Source organism: Hypanus sabinus, chromosome 4, assembly GCF_030144855.1.
Source record: "Hypanus sabinus isolate sHypSab1 chromosome 4, sHypSab1.hap1, whole genome shotgun sequence".
Classification (NCBI taxonomy): Eukaryota; Metazoa; Chordata; class Chondrichthyes; order Myliobatiformes; family Dasyatidae; genus Hypanus; species Hypanus sabinus.
Genome location: NC_082709.1, coordinates 81,482,397 through 81,507,460, shown reverse-complemented (window position 1 = coordinate 81,507,460; position 25,064 = coordinate 81,482,397). Strand labels below are relative to the sequence as shown.

The 25,064-nt window shown below is 41.1% G+C and overlaps 1 protein-coding gene across 1 annotated transcript in view; it reads right to left on the bottom strand.

Annotated features, from left to right (window-relative positions):
* The window catches only part of abcb6a (ATP-binding cassette, sub-family B (MDR/TAP), member 6a), a 215,276-nt gene that overhangs the window by 87,631 nt on the left and 102,581 nt on the right, over nucleotides 1–25,064 (bottom strand). The window contains exons 11-15 of the mRNA XM_059967532.1: nucleotides 23,170–23,246; nucleotides 20,648–20,711; nucleotides 18,041–18,126; nucleotides 4,990–5,047; nucleotides 2,874–2,978 (exon numbers count right to left, since the gene is read on the bottom strand). Of these exons, the coding sequence (XP_059823515.1) occupies nucleotides 2,874–2,978; nucleotides 4,990–5,047; nucleotides 18,041–18,126; nucleotides 20,648–20,711; nucleotides 23,170–23,246 (390 nt within the window). The remainder of the gene's footprint in view (nucleotides 1–2,873; nucleotides 2,979–4,989; nucleotides 5,048–18,040; nucleotides 18,127–20,647; nucleotides 20,712–23,169; nucleotides 23,247–25,064) is intronic.

The following is a 25,064-nucleotide window of genomic DNA, read 5'->3' as shown; positions in this document are numbered from 1 at the left end:
GTAATAGCCAGAACAGATTTTAAAAAGAGGCACTTGTATTTAATAGATATTACTATGCAGCCGCATACAAATCTTTGAAGATATAATTAATAGACACAGAGAGCAGGGAAATGGAGTATGTATGGACGTTATTAAGAAGTTTGACTAGGTACCATGCAAGAGATTAGTGGAGGAGATTAGGGGGCACAGAACTAGAGAAGCACAAAATTGGTTCAAGAAAGAAACTAGGTAAGAAGTTAACAAGAGCTTTACAGAGTGGGTTGAAATGAATGACCACAATTGGATGCAGTTTTCCAGCTGAAGCAGAACCAATTTGTGTTTTTTAAAGAAGTGTCATCAGCGTTGTTCGCTACACTGAGAGGCAACGATACCTAATAAAGTGGCCACCGAGTGTACACTCTATGAAGCCTACAATATAAATCCTGTTTACTCATCCTCCATCAAAGCTTTATACACATATATTAGAATCAAGGTCCCTTAAAAGGGCCAGTAACTTCATGAACGATGCTACCCAGCCTGCTCATGGTCTGTTTGTCCCATTTCCACCAGGGAGAAGGCTATGTAGCATCCATACCAGGACCACTTGACTCAAAAACAGTTCTTTCCCCAAGCAGTAAGGCTGATCAACACCACATCCCACTAACCCACACCACCAACCACCACTAGCTTATCATTTCCTGTCAGTCATTTTATATACAGATACTCCTGCACCTAGTGTCACTTTATGGACATACAATCGATCTATGTATCAAGCTATCTTACGTATTCATATTTATTGTGTCTCTTTATATGCTGTTCTTTATCTAATTGTTTTTTTTATATGCTGCATCCGATCTGGAGTAACAATTATTTTGTTCTCCTCTGCACTTGTGTACTGGAAATTACATTAAACAATCTTAAATCTTGAGTTATCACTGCCATGTAGTATGTTGTGAAATGTTGTTTTGTGGAAGCAGTACAGTGCAATACATAAGAAATGTTCAAATAAATATTTTATATATATTTCTTACTGTAATTTACCACTTATTTTTATGTTTTGCACTGTACTGCAGCCACAAAATAACAAATCTCGCAACATATGCCAGGGATAATAAACCTTATTCAGATTCTGAAGTCTCCGATTCAGCCAATCTTCTCAACGGGCCCAGCTTTCTAGTCAATTGTGTGTAATGATCCGGATTCAGTCACGGAATGTGTGGTGCTGAAATCTGATGAAGCTGTACGGTTAGATTAGACTGAAAGGAGATGGGAACCGGACAGGAAATTGCTGAGCTACAGAATGATGAATGATCTTATTAAGTGGCAGTGATTACTCACTATCCTGCTCCAATATTTTATTGACCAGGCAGGTAAACAGCAGAGTGGTAGCATTGTGGTTAGCATCACAGCACAAGTGACCCAGGTTCAATTCCCACTGCTGGATGTAAGGAGTTAGTATGTTCTGCTCCTGATCACATGAGTTCCTCCAGGTTCTCTAGTCTCCTCTGACAGTCCAAAGATGTACAGGTTACAGTTAGTAATTTTGGGCATACTATGCCGATATTTGCGGGTTGTACCCAGCACATCATTGGACTGTGTTGGTAGTCGATGCAGGCAATGCATTTCACTGTATGCTTCGATGTTTCACCATACATGTAAAAATAATACTTAAAAATACAGGACAGAATGAGTTATTTCCTAATCCAATGCCTAAGTATTTCAAGGAAGATTGCAGAACCTGAGATGCAAACTGAATGAATTTTAACTAAATGATACAGACAAAACACTTTTGACTTCTGATCTCGGTAGATCACTACACATGGACAAGGATGCCAATTGACATACAACACACAATGGGACTTGCATATATGTGACAATCAAAAACGGGAGCAGCTTTTAAACAGACAAATGAATCCCACCCTATCCAGGCTATCTTCCTCAAAGAGGTTCCCTTCTCATCTCCTCCACTAACAATAGCAAATCACACTCCATTTCTCGACCCGCTACCTCCCATTGTTATTAAATCCATAGGGCAATACAGCACCAATACAGCCACCACCCCTGGTTCCACATACCCACTGCTCTCTGATGTCCCCCCTATAGAATGTAACATTTACCTATCCAAGTCCTTCTTTAATGATACTATTATACCAGCCTCAACCACTTCCTCTGGCAGCTCCCTCTGAACTGATCACTGTTTGGGTGGAAAGATGCCTCTTAGATATCTTTTTAAATCTCTAATAAAGTCAGTTTGGGGTATCTGGTAGGAGAGTGCGGTTGAAGCAAAAAGCAGTTTATCACTGGTATTATTGAAAGGTGAAGCAGGGTCATGGAGCTTTATTTCATTCACATTGGGACAAACTACAATTCCAGCATTGAACATAGAATATAGAACCTGGAACATTATAGCAATGTACAGGCCCTTCAGCCCACAATATTGTACATTAACCTACTCTAAGATCAATCTAATCCTCCTCTTCTACATAGCCCTCCATTTTTTCCTTCGTCCATGTACAGTAGCTATCTAATAGTATTTTAAATGTCCCTAAAGTATCTGCCTCTACTATCACCCCTGGCTGCATTTTCTATGCACCCATCACGCTCTATGTTAACAAACTTGACCTCTGACACCCCAGCTACACTTTCTTCCAATACCCTTAAAATTATGCCCTCTTCTACTTACCATTTCCACCCTGGGGGAAAAGTCTCTGGCTTGTCCACTCTATCTATGCCTCTTATGATCTTGTACAACTCTATCAAGTCGCTTCTCATCCTCCTTCGCTCCAAAGAGAAATACCCTAGCTTGCTCAACCTTTCCTCATACACTACGCTCTCAGATCCAGACAGCAGCTTCGTGATTTATGCAGATCCCAGTAGCTGAGTTGCACTTTTACCTTTGAGATGTCTTGACCATCAACTTTGATGCAACCTCCGTTGATGTCATAAAACCGGAAGAGGAGCCGGATGATGGTGCTTTTCCCTGAGCCCGACGGACCAACCTGAAAAAACATAACAAGACGTAAAATTATTAATTCAATAGCCACTACTACATCATCTACAGGTAAGCAGTATTCCCATATTTAGAATCAGACTCTGACTTGCTGTGTTCCTCCAGCATTTTGTGTGAGTTGTTCAAGACCCAAGATATGCCCTCTTCTCATTGCTACCACCAGGGAGGAGGTACAGGACCCTGAAACACACTCATCAATTTAGGAACGGCTTCTTCCCCACCGCCACTAATTTCTCAATGGTTCATGAACCCATGAACACTACCTCACTATTTTTACTCTAATTTTTCATTACTTATTTAATTTAAATTCATATATATTTCTTATTGTAATTTATAGCTTTCTTATGTACTGCACACCTGTTGCAAAATAACAAATTTCACAACATATGTCAGTGATAATAAACCTGATTTTAATTCTGAAGATTTCCAGCATCTGCAGAATCTCTTGCGTTTTCAGAATCAGAAACAGAATTACATTTATTATCACTGACATATGCTGTGAAACTTGTTGATTTGCAGGAGCAGTACAGTACAATTCATAAATATACTATAAATTATAATAAATACATACTAAAAATTGAATCAGTAGTGCAAAAAGAGAGCAAATTATGAGGTAGACGGCATGGGTTCATTGTCTTAATGTTGAGTGTGCTTCTTCACGCTTCTGTACTTCCCTTTTGATAGTAGTAATGAGATGAGGGCATGTTCTGGGTGGTGAGGGCCCTAAATATAATATTGTTTAATATACAGTAGTTATAAAATGTTGTGTGTAAAAAGAAGATTTTTCCATTAGCCAAACTGGGCACAAATACCATTTTACTATTCTTTTTAAAAATGTAATTCTTACAGTGAATGAGTGAGTGAGGGCCTCTGTCGGTCCGAGTTGACCGTGGGTATTGAGTCCTAGCTGTCTAGATACGCAAGCCTGGCCAGTACAATATGGAGAACAAGTTGTTGTCCATGTAGCAAGCTCCCACTCTCCATGCACCTGAGGAAGCCAAAGGAACAGTAGAGTCCGATACAGTTTGGTACCAGCAGCGTCACAGGAGTTGCCAGTCAGCAATGTAAGACTGCCTTCATCTCCAGATTTTTCCCCCAGGGTTTACTCCCGAAGCCTTCCCCGTGAGTGGGTATAGCTGCAAGACTGCAGAGCTTTGAGAGAGTTTTCCTTCTCCTAGATGAGCAGCCAACCATGGCTGGTGAGCCCCATCCGTCTGAAGCCACTGGTTTTAAGGAGCCAGGAATCCGCCTTTGCCCCTTCCTGTCAGTAGGAACGGTTCCGCCAGGCTTAGTAGCTAAGCCACTTGTGAAGGCCAGGAGCTGGACTTGGCTGTCAGAGGCTATTTGAGGCACACACCATTGGGAGCATTTAATAGGTAGTGGGAGATTGTCCCCATTACCACCCCCGGCTATAACAACCTGACAATATCTCTAAAAATTGGCATGGTCATAATTATTACTCATTCATCATTCTTCTTAAGCCTGTCACCCTGAATGGGGTGTAAGCTGTCAACAGCAGTTTGCTAGAGTCCTTTGTCCTGGGGCAGTCTTTCAAGTTATCTCCAAGTGTAGCCTATCTTTGAAGATCCTTCCTCTCCAAGGGATGAGGTTTTTGGGTTTTGACAGGATTGGGGTTGTTCAACCTTGCTCACTTTGCAGCTGGGTTTGAGACCATCTATGGTGGAGTTTCAGTTGATATTTCCTGGAGAAATTTTCTCTAAATCCTTGCAGTCTCTATGGTGATGATGGTTGCCTAGCCATGGGTGAATCAGTTCAGTTAATTCTATTCTGATATCAATTAACAGCACTACTGTTAACAGGGCACTGCCCTCCACTTGGGCAAGTTATGGTGTGCACCCTTCCACCTGGGAGAGGACTCCCGCTACTTGGGTAGGTCATGTGACTCCCATGACCGTTTTGGGTTTGTGAATTCTTGCCACAATGTGACTTTACTGTCTGAAAAAAAGAAATGCATTGTTAACGCACTGTAGTAAACTTACCAGGGCCAGTGTTTGTCCTGGCTGAACACAGAATGTTACGCCTTTCAAGATTTCTTTACTGCAACAGAGAAGGCACAAAATACAACAGTGTTAACAGTGTTGGCCAAGTAAAAGTGTAAGCTCTATTTAAAGAATCTTAGCATTTGCAATCCTTACAGGCATCCATCACTCAACAGCTTCAAACAGAGGAAACTGTTTTTATGAAGATTAGGAGAGATTAGAATGCAAAATCATGTACATTTCTACATTGCTTTACTTGTGAAATATTGTCCAAAAGAGGAACAGCAAATTTTATAAATGGTGCCAAAGACTCTCTTTAAATATCATTTTCCAATAGTAAACAAATTAACCTAAACCCAATTTTCCAATATTAACCAATATTAATATTAATAAAATTATCGTGTGCAGTTCAAGTCACTCATAGGCAGGAAAGATGTCAATAAGATTGAAAGACTACAGAGAAAATTTACAAGGATTTTGATAGGACTTAAGGACCTGATTTATAATGAAAGGTTGGATGAGGGGAAGATTTAATAAACATACATAAAATTATGAGGATATAGATAGGCTTTTCCCACTGAGGATGGGTGAGACTACAACTATGGGTTAAGGGTGAAAGGGGAACATGAGGGTGAACCTCACTCAGAGTGTGGTGAGTGTGCGGAATAAGCTGCCAGTCAAAGCGGCAGATGCTGGTTTGATTTCAATATTTCAGAGAAGTTTGGATAAGAAAACGGATGAGAGGGGTATTGAGGGCTATGGTCTAAGAGCTGGTTGATAGGGCTAAGCAGAATAATAGTTCAGCACAGTCTAGATGGGCCAAAGGGCCTGTTTCTGTGCTGAAGTGCTCTGTGACTCTATAATATCATCAAATGCCATTATTTTTGTAAACCTACAGTATAATGCCTCCAATTTCAAACAATCACAGTTTAAATCTTTCAGCCAAACCAATTTATTAAAACTAATCACAATTTCCTGGAGTCTTTTTGAGGTTACTAGAGTTGTGGATATTGCCCATCCAGCACAACACACGTGGGAAGAGCATGGCCATGTGTATTGGTAGAAGACATAAATATATAGACCATTTTCTAAATGGGGAGTGAATTCAGAAACTAGAAGTGCTAAGGGACTTGGGAGTCCTCGTGCAGGATTCCCCGAAGGTTAACTTTAAAGTTGAAGTGGTAGGAAGGCAAATGTGATGCAAGCATAGCTGAGTGAGTTTTGGTGCTGTTCAACTCTATGACTATACCTCTGAGAGCAAGCATCAGTTCATCTGATGTACTTGGATACTAAAGCAAAGCTGAGAATGGTAACTTCGCTTTACAGCCCCAGTGATCAGTGATTGGGGTTCAATTCCCACAGCTCTCTGTAAGGAGTTTGTATGTTTTCCCTGTGACTGTGCGTGTTTCCTCTGGCTGCTCCGGTTTCCTCACATATTCCAAAAAAGACGCACAGATTAGGGTTAGCGAATTGTGAGTGTTCTATGTTGGAAACATGGTGACACTTGCAGGCTGCCCAGCATAATCCTTACTGATTTGATTTGACACAAACTGCATGTTTCAAGCTTCAATGTACATTTAACAAATAAAGCTAATCTTTAATCTTTATCTCTTAAAGCATAAAGTGTGGACATATAGATAGGTGGGCACATCTACAGTGATGAAATGGTTTGAATGGTTGGTCATGGCTAGAATCAACTTTTGCCTCAGGAAAGACCTGGACCCACTGCAATTTGCCTACTGCCACAATAGGTCTATGGCAGATGCAACCTCAAAGCCTCTTCACGTGCTTCTGCACAGGGCTGAAAGAAAACCCTGGAAGTTGTGGAACTAGTCAACTCCATCTTGGGTACTAGTGCCTCAGAAAAGTAGCATCCATTAAAGACCCCCATCATGCAGGACATGCCCTCTTCTCATTGTTACCATCAGGAAGGAGGTACAGGAGCCTGGAGGCACACACTCAGCAATTCAGGAACAGCTTCAACCCCTCTACTGATTCCTAAATGGACAATGAGCCCATAAACATCACCTCATTTTTCTGTATTGAACATTATTTTTGTTTTTGCACTATTTTCAATTTAATTATCTCACACACACACACACACCCACCCACCCGCTATCCGAAAGTACAGTGTTCCTGTGACACCTTTTGTAAGCCAAAATGGCGTAAGGCAAAGAGGTAATTACCATTAATTTATATGGGAAACATTTTTGAGCATTCGCAGACCCAAAAGATACCCTACCAAATCAAACCAAATAACACATAAGACCTAAAATAACATGAACATATAGTAAAAGCTGGAATAAAATGATAAATACACAGCCTATATAAAGTAGAAATAATGTACGTACAGTGTAGTTTCACTTATCGGAATCGGGAAGACAGCAAGCACTGGCTGTTTTTATTTCTCTATAATATCATGTGTTGCATCATACTGCTGCCACTAAGTTAACAAATTTCATAACATATGCCAGTGATAATAAACCTAATTCTGATTCATGACAAAATTTTGCGGCTAATTTTCACAGAGTACTGTATTTTATTGCATCTCATTCCCTGGTCAGCAGTCTCTTCAAATATGACCCATTGGTGACACCTGGCGTAGATTGGGGACTGCTTTGTTCAGCATCTCCGTTCTGTCTGCAAAATGTGAAATTTCCAGCTGGCCATTATTTTAAATCCTATCTCCATTGCCATCTTGACAGGTCAGCCCATGACCTCCTCTTCTGCCATGATAAAGCCACTCTCAGGTTGGAGGAGCAACACCTCATAATCTGTCTAGGTAGCCTCCAACCTGATGGCATGAACATCGATTCCTTAAACATCCAATGATTTTTACCCTCCCTCTTCCCTCTTTTTCAATTCCCCACTCTGGCCTCTTACCTCTTCTCCTTCCCTTTCTCCCATGGTCCACTCTCCTCTCTTATCAGATTCCTTCTCCAGCCCTTCACTTTTTCCACCTATCACTCCCAGTTTCTCACTTCATTCCCTCTCCCCACCCACCTGGCTTCACCTATCACATTCTAGCTTGTCTTCCTTCTCCTCCCCCCACCTTCTTATTCTGGCATCGTCCCCTTTCCTTTCTAGTCCTGATGAAGGGTCTCAGCCAAAACCCAGCATTTCCATGGATGATCCTGATCTGCTGAGTTCCTCCAGCATTTTGCAATGGATTTACAGCATCTGCAAAATCTTTTGTGTGTATCTGATCTATGCAGCTTTTCTTCCAACACTAGCTTAGATCTAGTGTATTTGATCATGGAGAGAATTGGTGTCACCACCCAACTGTCATAATATAACAGAAATCTAAAAACAGCAGAAGCCGGGAATCTGCTGCTGCCAGACCTGCTGAGAAATCCCAGTATTATCAGTTTATGTGTCAGCTGTGGTGAGACCAGACTCGGATTACAGTGTGCTGTTCAGGTCAACAACCAACACAGTATGAGGATGTGGTGTGGGCAGCCCACAAGTGTCTCCATGACAGTAACTACAAGGAACTAATACACAGTTTTATCAAAGTCCAAATCAGATTTATTATTAAAATACATATACGTCAGTATACCCAACCCTGAAATTTGTTTTCTTGTGGGCATACTCAGCAAATCCAAGAAACGCTATCATTGAAAGACTGTACCCTACAGGACGGACAAACAACCAATGTGCAAAAGACAACAAACTGTGCAAATAAAAGAAAAAAAAAGGAATAAATATCGATAACATGAGAGGAAGAGTCCTTGACTGTGAGTCCATGGACATGGGAAAAGTTCAGTGATGGGGCAGCGAAGTTATCGCCTTTGGTTTGAGAACCTGATGGTGTGGGTGTTGGGCTCCTGTGCTTTTTCGCTGACAGCAGTAGCAGGAGTGAGAAGAGGACATGGTCTGCAAGGTGAGAGTCCTTGATGAGACATGCTACTTTCCTGCAACATGCAGATGGGCTCAATGGCTGGGAGGCTTTGCTCGTGATAGGCTGGGCCATATCCACAACAAGGGTATTGGTGCTTTCATGCCAGGATGTGATATAACCAGTTAATATACACTCTACCACACATCTATAGAAGTCTGTCAAAGTTTTAAATAATTTGCCAAATCTTCACAAACTTCTAAGTAAGTAGAGGTGCTGCTGTGCTTTCTTCGTAATGGCACGTGTGCTGAGCCCAGGACAGATCCTCGGAAATGATAACAATGAGGAATTTAAAGCTGCTGACCCTCTCCTCCTCTGTTCTCCTGATGAGAACAACTCAAGGCCCTCCGGTTTCCTACTAAAGTCAATAATTAGCTCCTTGGTCTTGCTGACATTGACTAAGAAGTTGTTGTTATGGCACCATTCATACAGAATTTCAATTTCTCTCCTATATGCTGATTCACTACCACCTTTTATTTGGCCAACAACATCAGTAAACTTAAATATGGCATTGGATCGAAATAAGCTCCAGGAAGTTGTAAACTCAGCCAACTTCTATTGTGGGCACTAGCCTCCCCGGCAAGGGGCGATGCCTCAAAAACCCCATCACCCAGGACATGCCCTCTTTACATTACCACTATCAGGGAGGAGCTGCAGGAACTCAACAATTCAGCTTCTTCCCCTCTGCCATCAGATTTCTGAATGGACATTGAACCCATAAACACCACCTCGCTATTTTTTATTTATCTTTTTGCACCACTTATTTTATTTAACTTTAAAAAAATATGCTTCTTACCATAATTTACAGTTTTTATGTTTTGCATTGTACTGCAACCACACAACAACACATCTCATGACATAGGCCAGTGATATTAAACCTGATTCTAATTCTGAGCTGTGCTCAACCACACAGAGTAGGGCAGAGGGCTCAGCACACAGCCTTGTGGTGCACCTGTGCTGATGGAGATCATGCAGGAGATGTTGTTGCTAATCCAAACTGACTGGAGCCTTCAAATGAGGAAATGCAGAATCCAGTTGTACTGGAGGGATTGAAACCAAGCTCTTCAAGCTTATTGATTAGTTTTAAGGGGATGATAGTTTTGAATTCCAAGCTGTAATCAACGAAAAACAACCTGATGCATACATCTTGGCTGTCCAGGTGTTCCGGGGTTGAATGAATACCAAATGAAATGGCATCTGGTGTTGACCTGTTGCAATGGTAGGCAAACAGGAGTGGATCCTAGTCACTTCCCAGGCAGGAGTTGGTATGTTTCATCACCACTCTCTCAAAGCACTTCATCATTGTGTTTGTAAGTGCTATTGTACGAAAGAACTTACTGTATTGTACTGATAGCATTTATACTGTACTAGCACAGAAACAGGCCCTTTGACCCATTTAGTCTGTGCCAAACCATTAATCTGTCTAGTCCCATCGACCTTCATCCAGATCTTAACCCTCCATACCCCTCTCAACCATGAACCTATGCAAATTTTTCTTAAGTGATGAAATCAACCCTGCATGCACCACTTGCTCTCACAGATTGTTCCACACTCTCACTACCTTCTGAATGTGGAAGATCCCTGTCATGTTCCCTTTAAACATTTCACATTTCAGCCTTAACCCATGAACTCCAGATCTAGTTGCTCCCAATCTCAATGGAAAAAGCCTGTTTTGTATTTATCCTATCTATACCACTCATAACGTTTCTATCAAATCTTTCTTCAATCTTCTATATTGTAAGAAATAAAGTCCTAAACTATTCAACTTTTCCCTATAATTCAGTTCTTCAAGACCCAGAAACATCCTCAATCTTATTTACATCCTTCCTGTAGGTAGGTGACCAAAACTGCACACAATATTCTAATGTCTTATACAACTTCAACATAACATTCCAACTCCTGTACTCAGTATATTGATTTATGAAGACCAGTGTGCCAAAAACTTTCTTTACGAACCTATCTACCTGTGATGCCACTTTCAAGGAATTATGAATCTCTATTCCTAGATCTCTCTGTTCTACCACAATGTCCTACTGCTCACTGTATAAGACCTAGCCTGATTGGTCCTTCTAAGGTGCCACACCTCACACTTGTCTGCATTAAATTTCATCTGCCATTTTTCAGCCCAGTTTTCTAGCTGGTCCAGATCCTGCTGGCTAGCTTTGATAGTCTTCTTTGTTGTCTACAGCACTCCAAATCTAAGAGTCATCTGAAGATTTGCTAATCCAGTTTACAACATTATCATCCATATCATTGATATAGATGACAAACAACAATGGACACAGCAACAATCTCTGTAGCACACCTCTAGTCATAGGCCTCCAGTCAGCGAGGCAACCATAAGACCATATGATATAGGAGCAGAATTAGGCCATCTGGCCCATCGAGTCTGCTCCGCCATTTCATCATGGCTGATCCAATTTTCCTCTCAGCTCCAATCTTCAGCCTTCTTCCTGTATCTCTTCATGTCCTGACCAATTAAAAATCTATCAACCTCTGCCTTAAATATACATAAAGATTTAGCCTCCACAGCTGATTGTGGCAAAGAATTCCTCAGATTCACGACTCTCAGGCTAAATAAATTCCTCATCTCCGTTCTAAAAGGATGCTCCTCTATTCTGAAGGTGTGTGTAGTCTTAGACTCCCCTACCACAGCAAACATCCTCTCCACATCCACACTATCAAAGTCTTTCGATAGGTTTCAATGAGGTCACCACTCATTCTTCTGAATTCCAGTGAATACAGGCCCAGAGCCATCAAACGCTCTTCATATGACAAGCCATTCAATCCTGGAATCATTTCATAAACCTCCTCAGAATCAGGTTTATTATCACCGGCATATGTTGTGAAATTTGTTAACAGCAGTAGCAGTTCAATACAATACATAATATAGAAAAAAATAAAAATAAATAAGTAAATCAATTACAATATATGTATATGTCCTGTGCAGTAGCACCCCACCTCCCCCATACCAGACAGTGATGCCAGCCTGTCAGAATGCTCTCCACGGTACATCTATAGACGTTTTTGAGTGTTTTTGTTGACATACCAAATCTCTTCAAATTCCTAATGAAGTATAGTCGCTCTTTTGCCTTCTTTATAGGGGCATCGATACGTTGAGACCAGGTTAGGTTCTCAGAAATCTTGATATCCAGGAACTTGAAACTGCTCACTCTCTCCACTTCTGATACTTCAATGTGTTTCTTCGTTTTACCCTTCCTGAAGTCCACATTCAGCTCTTCAGGCCTTTCATCTTACTGACGTTAAGTGCAAGGTTGTTGCTGCAGCACCACTCCACTAGTTGGTATATCTCACTCCTATACACCTCTCTACTTCCTCAAAACTACTTGCTCCTCCACCTATTGTCATATCATCTGCAAATTTTGCAACAAAGCCATCAACTCCATCATCCAAATCATTGACATGTAACATAAAAAGAATCAGTCCCAACACAGACCCTTGTGGAACACCACTGGTCACTGGCAGCCAACCAGAAAGGGTTCCCTTTATTCCTACTCTTTGCCTCCTGCCAATCAGCCACTGCTTTATCCATGCTAAAACCTCTGCTATAATACCATGGGCTTGTAGTTTGTTAAGCAGCCTCATGTGTGGCACCTTGTCAAAGGCCATTTGAAAATCCAAGTACACAAAATCAACCAATTCTCCTTTGTCTATCCTGCTTCTTATTTCTTCAAAGAATTACAACAGATTTATCAGCCAAGATTTTCCCTTGAGGAAACCATGCTGACTACGGCCTGTTTTATCATGTGCTTCCAAGGACCTTGAGACCTCATTCTTAATAGTCGACTCCAACATTTTCCCAACCTCTGAGGGCAGATTAACTGACTGATAGTTTCATTTTGTCTGCCTCTCTCCCTTCTTTAAGGGTGAAGTGCCATCTACAATTTTCCAGTCTTCCAGAACCTCAGAATGACATCTATCACATATAGGATTTATGTGGGAATAAAAACGAGCTAATTTATCCTTGGACATATGACCCCTGTGCACAACTTTAAACTGTATCAATGAATGTTTAGAACATATAGAGGATGAATTAACTAATTGAAGAATTCTATCCCAATTCTCAATAGGGATAGTAAAGTTAAGCTCTCTTTCCTAATCATTCTTAATCTTATAAAAGGCTTCTGAACGTATTTTCATAATTACGTTGTAAACATTTGATATTACACCTTTCTGAAAAGGATTTAATTCTAAAAATTTCTCCAAAATACCCATTGAGTCTAGATTTGGAAAGGTAGGAAGTACAGTATTTAAAAAGTTCCTAATCTGTAAATATCTAAAAAAAATTAGATCTGGGCATATTAAATTTATTAGATAATTGTTCAAAAGACATGAAACAATTATCCAAAAATAAATCAGAAAATCGTAGTATACCTTTAGTCTTCCAAGCTAAATAAGCTTTGTCTATAATAGAGGGATAAAAAAAGAAATTGGATACAATAGGAATTGCTAAAACAAATTGATTCAACCCGAAAAATTTCCGAAATTGAAACCATATACGTAGAGTATGTTTGACTATCGGATTGTCAACTCATTTATGTAATTTAGAAAACGCAAAAGGAAGAGAAGTCCCTAAGATAGAACCCAATGAAAATCCTTGTACAGATTTAATTTCCAAATTTACCCAATGAGGGCTAGGAGATAAATCCAGAACCATTCCAGAATCTAGTGATTCTTTAATGATCATTACTAATGCCTCCATGATCTCCTCAGACACCTCTTTCAGAACCCTGGGGTGTACACCATCTAGTCCAGGTGACTTATCTACTTCAGACCTTTCACTTTCCCAAGAACCTTCTCTGTAGTTATGGTAACTTCACACACTTCATGATTCCTAACACCTGGAACTTCACCAGTCTTCCACAGTGAAGACTGCTTCAAAATACTTATTCATTTCATTTGCCATTTTGTTGCTCCCCATAACTACCTCTCCAGCATCATCTTCCAGCCTCACCTTTCTTTTAATTTTATGTATCTAAAGAAACTTCCGGTATACTCTTTATACTCTAGCTTACGTTTCCATTCCATCTTTACCTTCTTAATGCCTTTTTAAATTACCTTCTGTTGGTTTTTAAAAGTTTCTGAATCCTCTACCTTCTCTTTAATTTCTGCTACAATTTGTGCCCTCTCTTTGGCTTTTATGTTGGTTCTGACTTCTCTTGTTAGCCAAGGTTGTGTTAACTTTCCTTCAGAATACTTCTTCTTCTTTGGGGTGCATATATCCTGTGCCTTCCGAATTACTTCCAGAAATTCCCGCCATTGCTGGTTTTCTTTTCCAATCAATTCTGGCCAACTCCTCTCTCGTGCCCCTGTAATTCCTTTTACTCCGTTGTAATACTAGTACATCTTTTAGCTTTTCCTTCTCAAATTTCAGGATGAATTTGATCATATTATGAGGGTTTTTACCTTCAGCTCTCTAATCAATTCTGGTTCATTGCACAACACCCAATCCAGAATAGCTGATCCCCTAGTGGGCTCAACCACAAACTGCCTCAAAAAGCCATCTCGTAGGCACTCTAGAAATTTCCCCTCCTGGGATCCAGCATCAACCTAATTTTCCCAATCTATTTGCATATTGAAGTCCCCCATAGCCATTGAAACACTGCCCTTTTGGCATGCACTTGCATATTTCCCACTGTAATTTGTAGGCCACATCCTCACTACTATTTGGGGTTCTGCATACAACTCCCATCAGGGTTTTTTTTTACCCTTGTTGTTCCTGAGTTCTATCCACAATGATTCAACATCTTCCGATCCCATGTCAACTCTTTGTAATGATTTGATTTCATTTTTTAACCAAAATAAAATGTGTATCCTTGGACATTAAGCTCCCAGCTATAATCTTTCAGTGATGATTCAGTGATGCCTACAACACCATACCTGCCATTCCACAACTGTGCTGCAAGTTCATCTACCTTATTCCAGAAACTGTTTATATTCAATTACAATACTATCAGTACTCTAGCTCCTCTTTTTGACTTTGTCCACCTTTTACATTGCAACTCTATCAACAACCTCTCCGTACTACACATTGCTTCTGTTTGGAAACGAGCCACCTCATCTTCAGCACCATAATCTGCCTCTCCTATGATGACATTTTTGATGACTCTTCTTTCGTGAATCCAATGTCTAACCCTATTTACTACCTTATCTTGAATGCCAAGCGACTGAACCAATCTCCCATGCTGGACCTTGTGAAAGGCCTTGTTAAAGTCCATGTAGACAACTTCCACTGCCTTGCCTTCATCAACTTTCCTGGTAACTTCTTCCAAAAACTATAAGATTGGTTAGACATGACTTACCACGCACAAAGCCAAGTTGGCTATCTTTAACCAGTCCCTTTCTATCCAAATACTTATATATCCTGTCCTTCAGAATACCTTCCAATAACTTTTCCACTACTGATGTCAAGCCCAGCGACCTATAGTTTCCTGGTTTATTCTTAGGTCCTTTCTGAAACAACGGAACAACAACAGCTATTCTCCAATTCTCTGGCACCTCACCTGTCGCTAAGGATGTTTTAAATATCTTTGCTAGGGCCCCTGCAATTTCTGAACTAGCCTCCCACAGGGTACAAGGGAGCATCTTGTCAGACCCTGGGGATTTATCCACCCTAATTTGCCTCAAGAGTGAACATCTCGCCCTCTGTAATTTGCATAGGGTCCATGACCTTGCTGCTGCATTTCTGCACATATATAGACCCTTTGCTTTATGGGCAGCATGGCGGAGCAGTGGTTAATGCAATGCTTTACAGTGCCTGCAGCCCAGGTTCAATTCCCGTCTCTGTCTGTAAGGAGTGTGTACGTTTTTCCCATGAACCTGTTGGTTTCCTCTCGATGCTGCAGTTTCCTCCCATGTTCCAAACACATATGGGTTAGTAGGTTAATTGGTTAAGAATCTATCACCATCCACTTTAAATGTACCCAATTACTTGTCTTCTGTGGCAATGAATTCCACATATCACCACCCTCTTGCTAAAGTGATTCATCCTCATCTCTGTTCTAAAGGGACATCCCTCTATTCTGAGGCTGTGTCCTTTGGTCCAAGACAATAGGAAACTTTGTCTTCACACCCACTCTATCTAGGTCTTACAATATTCAGTTAGTTTCAATGATATCCACCCCTCATTCTTCTAAAATACAGCTAGTACAGGCCTAGAGCAATCAAATACTCCTCATAAATTAACCCTTTCATTCCTGGTGTCATTCTTGTGAGTCTCCTCTGAACCCTCTCCAATGCAGGCACATCTTCTTACATAAAGAGCCCAAAACTGCTCACAATACCCCTAGTGTGGTCTGACCAATACCTTATAAAGCTTCAGCATTACAGCCTTGCTTTTATACTCTAGTCTGCTCAAAATGAATGCTAACAAATCCAGGTGCCTTTGCAGGAGCCTGTTGAACATCTGCTTCCACCACTACATCGGCAGCACGCTCCTGACACCAACTACACGCTCTTAAAACAAATACTTCATCCTTCAGGCAAGAGAAAGTCTCTTCGGTTTGGGGAAGGTGCGGTATTGCTTGTATTATGTTTTAAAAAAAACCTGATATCTAATCTTTTGACTATAGGATATAGGTTAACTGAGGTATTTAAAATACTAAATGAATTTAATAGACTACGTATGGTGAAACTATCTGATCTGGTGAGGAGTTCCAGAAAGGTCAGCACGACAATGTAGAGGTTAGCGCAATGCGCTACAATGCCAATGATCCAGGTTCAATTCCTGCCATTATCTCCCTGTGACTGTGTGGGTTTCCTCCGGGTGCTCTGGTTTCCTCCCACATTCCAAAGACGTATAGGTTCGGTTTGTAAGTTGTGGGCATGCTATTTTAGCACTGAAAGCATGGCGACAATTGGGGCTACCCTCAAACTATATTGGTTGTTGATGCGAACTATGCCTTCCGCTGTATGCTTCGATGTACATGTGACAAACAAAGCTTATCTTATAAAATGTAATCTTAAAAATGGAACTAAGTCATTTTGGAGTGAAGTGGTAAGCCCTATTTTCCCTCATAAAAGGAGGTTACAGAGCATATTGGTCAACAGAACCTTACAAGATTTATAAGTATTTTCTCATAGTTAGGTGCATTAAAGACAATGTAACAGTCTTTTGTGGATTAACCACAACCCAATTAAATGGTACCTGCTGACTGACATGTTCCTGTTCCCAGTATTCAGAATCAGAATCAGGTATCAATATCACTGACACAGCCTCAAATCAGAGGGACAACTCTTGAGAACTGAGATGAGGGTGGCGGTGAATCTGTGAATTTGAGGATCAACACGCCTCATCCTGTTTTTGGTCTTTTTTGTGGGGAGGGGGATTTGGGGGTCGATGTGCCTGTACCTTTTCTGTTTGTTTTGTGTGTGGGAGGGAGGTGGGATTTGGGGATTGATGTGCCAGATCCATCTTGCTCGGTTTTTGTGCGGGAGGAGGGATTTGGGGGACGATGTGCCTGTACCTTTTCTGTTTGTTTTGTGTGTGGGGGGGAGGTGGGATTTGGGGGTTGATGATTGTGCTGCCTTTCTTTTTTTTCTTGGTTTCATGGCCATCTGGAGAATTGAAGAATTTCAGATTTGCATACTTTGATCATAAATGAACCTTTGAATTCATTGCCATGGACGGCTGTGGAGGCCAAGTCATTGGGTACATTTCAAGTGGAGGTTGATAGGTTCTTAACTAGCTTGGGCATCAAAGGTGACACAGAGAAGTCAAGAGACTGAGGGTGAAAGGGATAATAAATCAGCCAGGATGGAATGGCAGAGCAGACTCGAAGGGCCAAATGGCCTAATTCTGCTCCTATGCTTTGTGATGTTATGGAATTTGTAAGAATGGATGGTTATGGACACTACGTAGGCAGAAGCTATTAGTTTGGTTCAGTAAACCACTTGGTTGAGCACAACATTGTCGGCCAAAGAGCCTGTTCTTGTGCTGTACTGATGTGTTTGATGATCCAGATGGGCTATGAACAAGCTTTTAAAATAGTTAAAGAATAATTTCATCCCCATTGTATTCCAGAACACATAAGGTAAAGACCCAACATTCGATCAGCCATTGCAGACTATTTTTGCACCCCTTTTTAAGAATCTTCAACTTCACGCCTTCATTCACATGATTATTTTACATACCCATCGACGTAACTGAAATAAACTTCGTCAAACTCCACTTTTCCAACTCTGAAGTCAAGATTTGTTGCATTGATATCATCAGTAACCTGAAAGATACGTAGTAATCATTTTGAGTTTATTGTTCTTTTAAAATATTACTCTCTTTGTCATCTGTTCTCTCCTGCCCACCTTCGTTTAGCAGAAGATACAAACGCCTGAAAGCACGTACCACCAGGCTCAAGGATAGCTTCCACTCCACTGTTATCAGACTCCTGAAAGGTCCTCTAATACAATAAGACAGACCCTTGACTTCACAATCTACCTTGTTGTCGCCTTGCACTTCACTGTCTGCCTGTACTGCACTTTCTCTCGAACTGTAACTTTAAAGATTAGCTTTATTTGTCACATGTAAAACGAAACTCTGAGATGCCCGTTTTGCACCAAATCAAATCAGTGAGAATTGTGCTGAGCAGCCCACAAGTGTGGCCATACTTCCAGAGCCAACTTAGCATCCCCACAACTTACTAACCCTAGCCTGTACATCTTTTGGACTGTGAGAGGAAACTGCAGCAGCTGGAGGAAAGCCATTCAGTCATAGGAAGAACAAACAAACTCCATACAGATAGAGTGGAAATGGAATTCTGATCTTACCGATAGCGCTATAAAATGTGGTGCTAACCGCTACCCTACCGCGCTACCCACTATAACTTTATTAGGGTCATAAAGTAATAAAACACAAACACAGGCCCTTCGGTCCAACCAGTCCAATGGCAGCCACAGTGCCCATCCAACTAGTCCAAATTCCCTGCATTTGGCCCGTACTCCTCTAAGCCCTTCTCCCCCATATACTTTCTAATTGATACTAATGCACCTGCATCAACCACTTCCTCTGGTAGCTCATTCCACATGCTTATGACACTACTGGGTGAAAAAAGGTGCCCCTCAGATCCCTTTTAAATCTCTCCCCTCTCACTCTAAAACTATGTCACCAAGCTTTGGACTTCCTGACCCTGGGGAAAATACTATTACCACCCATATTATTTATGCCTCTCATCTTTTACAACATTGATTTTACATTCAAAGTTCAAACTTCAAATTAAATTTATTAACTAAGTATGTAAATATCACTAGATTCATTTTCTTCCAGGCATTCACAGAAGTTCAGAGAAATACATTAGAATCAATGAAAAACCACATACAAACAAAGACTGACAAGCAACTAATCTGCAAAAGACAAACTGTGCAAATGAATAAATGGATGGATCAATAGATGGACAGCCAGATAGATGGATGGATAGTTCAAAGTACAAAGTAAAAGTTTTATCAAACTACACGTCTCCATATACAACTCTAAGATTCTTTTTTTTGCAGGCATACACAGTAAGTCCAAGAAACACAACAGAATCAATGAAAAACTGCACCCCCAACAAACAACCAATGTGTAAAGACAACAAACTGAGCAAATACAAAAAAGAAAAAAATGATCAATAAATGAGCAATAAATATTGAGAAAATGAGATGAAGAATCCTTGAAAGTGAGTCCATAGGTTTTGGGAGCAGTTCAGTGATAGGGTGAGTGAAGTTGAGTGAAGTTATCTCCTCCAGTTCAGGAACATGATAGTTGAGGGGTAATAATTGTTCCAGAACCTGGTGATATGGGTCCTTAGGCTCCTGTATGTCCTTCTTGATGTCAGCAGCGAGAAGAGAGCATGGCTTGGGTGTTGGGAATCCTTGATGATGGATGCGGCTTTCCTGCGACAGAACTTTGAGTAGGTGTGCTTAATGGTGGGAGGGGCTTCACCCGTAATGGACTGGACCGCATCCACAACCTTCTGTAAGATTTTCAGTTCAACGGCATTGGTATTTCCATACCATAACGCTACCAGTCATCACACATCTACAGAAATCTGTCGAAATTTTAGATGACATGCTGAATCGTCACAAACTTCTATGGAAGTAGAGGTGCTGCCATGGTTTCTTTGTAATGGCACTTACATACTGGGCCCAGGACAGATCCTCTGAAATGGTAACACCGAAGAATTTAATGTTGCTGACCCTCTCCACCTAGATTGATAGATTATACTGAAAACATGAGTTGCAGTGTCCTTCGAAGTAGGTCCACAGGTCCTGGAATCAGTTCAGACTTGAGGTGAGTGAAGGCATCCATACTGCTTAGAATCACAGAATCGTAGAACACCGCAGCACGGATAGTCGTCAAACTATTAACCTGCCTCGTCCCATCGGCCAGTACCCTGCTTCACAGCTCTCCATATCCCTCCCATCCATGTACCTATCCGAATTTTTCTGAAATGTTGAAATTGAACCCAAATCCGCCACTTCAACTAGCAGCTCATCTCACCCTCTCACCACCCTCTGTGTGATGTTCCCCTTAAACATTTCAATTCTCACCCTTTACCCTTGACCTCTCAAAGAGAAGTTATTGTAAATTGCTATCGTTTTCCCATGTTCCAGCTCAATGCACTGCTGTGATGAAATGATCTGCATGGATGGCATGCAAAACTAAGCTTTTCACTAGGTCCTGTACATTTGACAGTAACAGACCAAATTTACATTTGGGCTGGCTCTTAAAACCAGATTATTAATTTAAGATGGAAAAAAAACACCCACCTCTTGGCTCTCTTTGAATAGATCAAACATATTCTCCATGTCTATGAATGAACTCTGGATCATCCTGAAGGAAAATAAAGGTGAGACAATTGTACTTTTAAAATCGAAGTACCAGGAAGCAGCAGATTAACGTGGTGGTTTACGTAGCAAATTACAGTGCCAGTGATCAGAAGATCAGGCTTCAATTTCTGCTACCATCTGTAAGAAGTTTGTACAATCTCCCTGTGACCATGTAGGTTTCATCTCCGTGCTCTGGCTTCTTCCCCATCTCAAAGGGTTCGGGCTAGTGAATTGTGGACATGCTATGTTAGTGCTGAAAACATGCTGACATTTGCAGACTGCTCCCTTGGACTGTGTTGGTCATTGACACAAACAACACACATTTTACTATATGTTTCAATGTACATGTGACAAATAAATCTAATCTAATCTTTCAATCTTTAAAACAAACACATTAGGTCAGGCAGTATCAATGGAGCGGAAAAAAAGTTAAGATTTAGGGCCACTTGGCCTCTCAAGCCTGTCTCACCATTCAATATAAACATGGCTCGTCTATGTTGGCCTCAACTCTTCTGTGCTCCTTCCCATTACCCGCAATTCGACCATCTTTCAAATATCTAACTATCATACTTATATATTCTCTAGCCTCCACCATCTCAGAAGCAGAGAATAATTGAGAGAATTGTCAGTGGGGGGGAGGGGGGGATGAGAGTTTTGCCGAAGCCCCAATTGAGCTGGCTTCTTTGACCTGCAGGGTATCAAACTTTTAAGCAACTGTTGGGAGTGCAAGCAGATAGTGTTCCATGACTCTCCCAGCTTCAGAATCAGATTTATCATTACTGACTGAGATTTGTTGTTGCAGTAGATGTACGGTGCAAGAAATAAAATTACCAAACAAATAAATCGACAGATCACCGACCAGCCATTTTTCGATATCCCAAGGTCACGAGCGCGTCTTTGGGATTCCGCGGCTTTGTAGCCCTGAGGATGAGCTGATTCTATGCCGACTGAAGCATTGCGGAAGAAAACAGAACATCCGGAACAGCGTATCAGCTGTCAGGGGCCCTGTCCTTGTGAATCGTGTGCTCTCTCTCTCTCTTTCATTAGTGGGAGAGTTTGTTGCCGATTCTTGAGTCAGAGAACTCAGAAAAAAGTGACATGGCAGACTTTAACTCTGTAAATCAGTGAGTTGTTTTGTTTATATCTCCCCTTTTGCTGAGTGACTCCTCTCTTTCCCTTTATTAGGGAGAGAGCGAGAGGCTCTGGCATGTTGAATTGCCAGGTGAACAATTCGTTTTTGTTGTACTACAGATCATGGGCTTTGCTATTGCTTGTTTAGTGGGCAAAGGGTTCTGATGCTTTTTGGTGAAGTAAATAGGGGAGGAGGAAGTTCGGTGCATTGCTGCTGCTTGTGCGTGAGGGGCTGAAGTGGGAGGGCTTTGAGATTTGAACGTTTTTACTGTCAATCATTCTTTGGGGCACCCTTTTGTTTTTGTGGATTCTGCAGTAGGACAATAACCCCAACACAGGGTCAAAATTATAAAGTACTATCTTCAGTGAAAAGAAGGAGTTCTGCAAGGAGGCATGGCCTCCTCAGAGCCCTGATCTCAACATCATCGGGGCTGTCTGGGATTACCTGAAGTGACAGAAGCAAGCAAGACAGCCAAAATCTGCAGAAGATCCGTGACAAGTTCTCCAAGATGCTTGGAACAATCTACCTACCAATTTTCTTAAAGAACTAAGTAACAGCGTACCTAAGAGAACTGATTTACTTTTACAGGAAAAGGGTGGTTACACCAAACACTGATTTAATTTGTTGCTCTTTATAATATTTTTTGAAATTTAGAAACTTTATATTTCATTATTTTTTGAAGCATCTTTGCTTCACAGATTTTCTTTTACATATGGCTAAGACTTTTGCACAGTACTGTACGTCAGTAATGAAAAACCTGTTTCTGATTCTGATGATTACATCCCCCCCACCATCCATGCCCGTGGCTGTGAATACAGACCAGAAGGAGAGATGGTGAACACACCTGCTTCTGAAAGAACATCCCATGGGGTTTCCACAATGACCAATCATAATAATGAAATAAACAAAAAAAAAGTCTCCCTCTCTGGGCACAAGCCCCAATGTATTCTACAGAATTCACCAGTGAGGAGATCAACTCATTGTACCTCTTAACAGTTTCTCCACTTTCTTTACCAAGTTGGAGTCTGCTGGGAGACCACTTTGATGGTGCAGAACAGAGCCCACAGTCAGTAACTCACACATAAGATGCTAAAGTCAGGCAGCATCCATGGTGAAGAATAAAGAGCCAACGTTTCGGGCCAAAACTCTTCATCAGGACTTCATCATAAGATCAATGGGACTAGGCAGAATAATAGTTTTGCACAGACTAGAAGGGCTGAAGGGCCTGTTTCTGTGCTATTGTGTTCTATGACTCTATGTGGCAGTAAAAAGTATTGCAATAAAGGAAGGAGGGGTCCTTGAGATAAAAGGTAAAAACCATACCACTTACCTGTAATATGTCCCAAACCAGTTAAGTGGCGTGTAAAGCTGAATGATATATGTCCCAAAAAGGACAAAATCGCCAACCTGCACAGATAAGACAAGGAAATACAATTATTTCAAATGGTTGTCTGCCCTGATGATGCGGTCTTTCATTGATTCTTTTATGGTTAATGGATTTATTGAGTATGCCCGCCAGGAAATGAATTTCAGGGTTGAATATGGTGTCATATATGTACTTTGATAAATTTATTTTGAACTTTGAATGAGTTAGAAGGGAATTGACTAGGAATGTTTTCATACAGGGAATGACAAGGGAGCACAATTCATTGCTAGAAAAGGTAGTGGAAGGCAGACCCACAACATGTGACTAGATGGATGAACACTCTGATTTGTAACCTACTTTACTACAGGCTGAAAGATCATAAGATATAGGAGCAGAATTAGGCCATTCAGCCCATTGATTCAGTGCCACCATTCCATCACGGCTGATTTATTATCCCTCAACTCCATTCCCCTGCCTTCTCTCCATAACTTTTGACACCCTCACTGATCAAGAACCTATCAAATCCCACTTTAAATACATTCCATGACTTGGCTTCCACATCCTATTTTGGCAGTGAATTCCACAAATTCACTATCCCAAGGCTGAAGGAAGTCCCCCCCGTATCTCTGATCTAAAGGACTGTCCTTCTATACTGAGAATACATACACGACGCTGGAAGAACTCGGCAGGTCAGGCAGCATCCGTGAGAAAGGCTTCCTGATGAAGGGACTTGGCCCGAAACGTTGGCTACTCTTTTCTCACGGATGCTGCCTGACCTGCCGAGTTCCTCCAGCATTATGTACATATTCTTTGATCCACAGCAATAGCAGTTATATTTTTGTGCTTCTATTCTGAGTCTGTGCCCTCTGGTCTTAAGACTCCCCCATATAGGAGACATCCTCTCCATGCCCACTCTCATGGAGGAATTCATACAGAGTTGTACCTCACTGTTGCAACACGCCCATTCTCAGACATGGAACAATTTCCTGAATAAGGCAATGTCAAGAAGGCATATCAAGCACAGGCTTTTGTATATACGATTGACTTCTTATAGTGCTGTTAACTTTACAGTTTATATTGTAAATACACTCAGTGGCCGCCTTATTAGGTACTCGAGGTAACTAATAAATTGGCTACTGAGTGTATATTTGATAGGAGGAATTTACAGGGCATAGTGGAGGCATGAGAGAATAGAAATAATCAGATAACTCTTGGAATTTCTCTACCCTTTGGCTAGAGAAATTCCTCATCTCCATTCTAAAGGGACATCCTTGTATCTTGAGACTCTGCCCTATGAATCCAGACTCCCCCATTAAAGGAAAAATCCTCTCCACATATACTCTATCTATATTCAATAGGTTTCAATGAGATCCCCCTCCCATCATCCTTCTAAACTCCAGTTAGTACAAGCCCAGAGGCATCAAATGCTCCTCATACATTAACTCTTTCAATCTCAGAATAATTTTTGTGAACCTCCTCTGGACCCTCTCCAATGCCAGCACATCTTGTCTTAGATAAAGGGCACAAAATTGCCCACAATACTCCATGTGTGGCCTGACAAATGCCTTATAAAGCCTCAAGCTGAAAAAGAGGATTAACCTATAACACACACAAAGTTCCGAAGGAACTCAGTAAGTCAGGTAGCATCTGATAAATTGATCTGATTAACTGATCACCCTTGTGATCAATTAATGTGCTAGCCTGTACTTCTTTGGATTGTGGGAGGAAACTGCAGCATGCACAGCGATCATGGGGTGAAAATACAAACAGACAGTGGCAGGACTTGAACTCAGGTCGTTGGCGCTATGATAGTGTAATACTAACTGCTGAGCTACTGCACCACCCTAAGCAGTGAATTA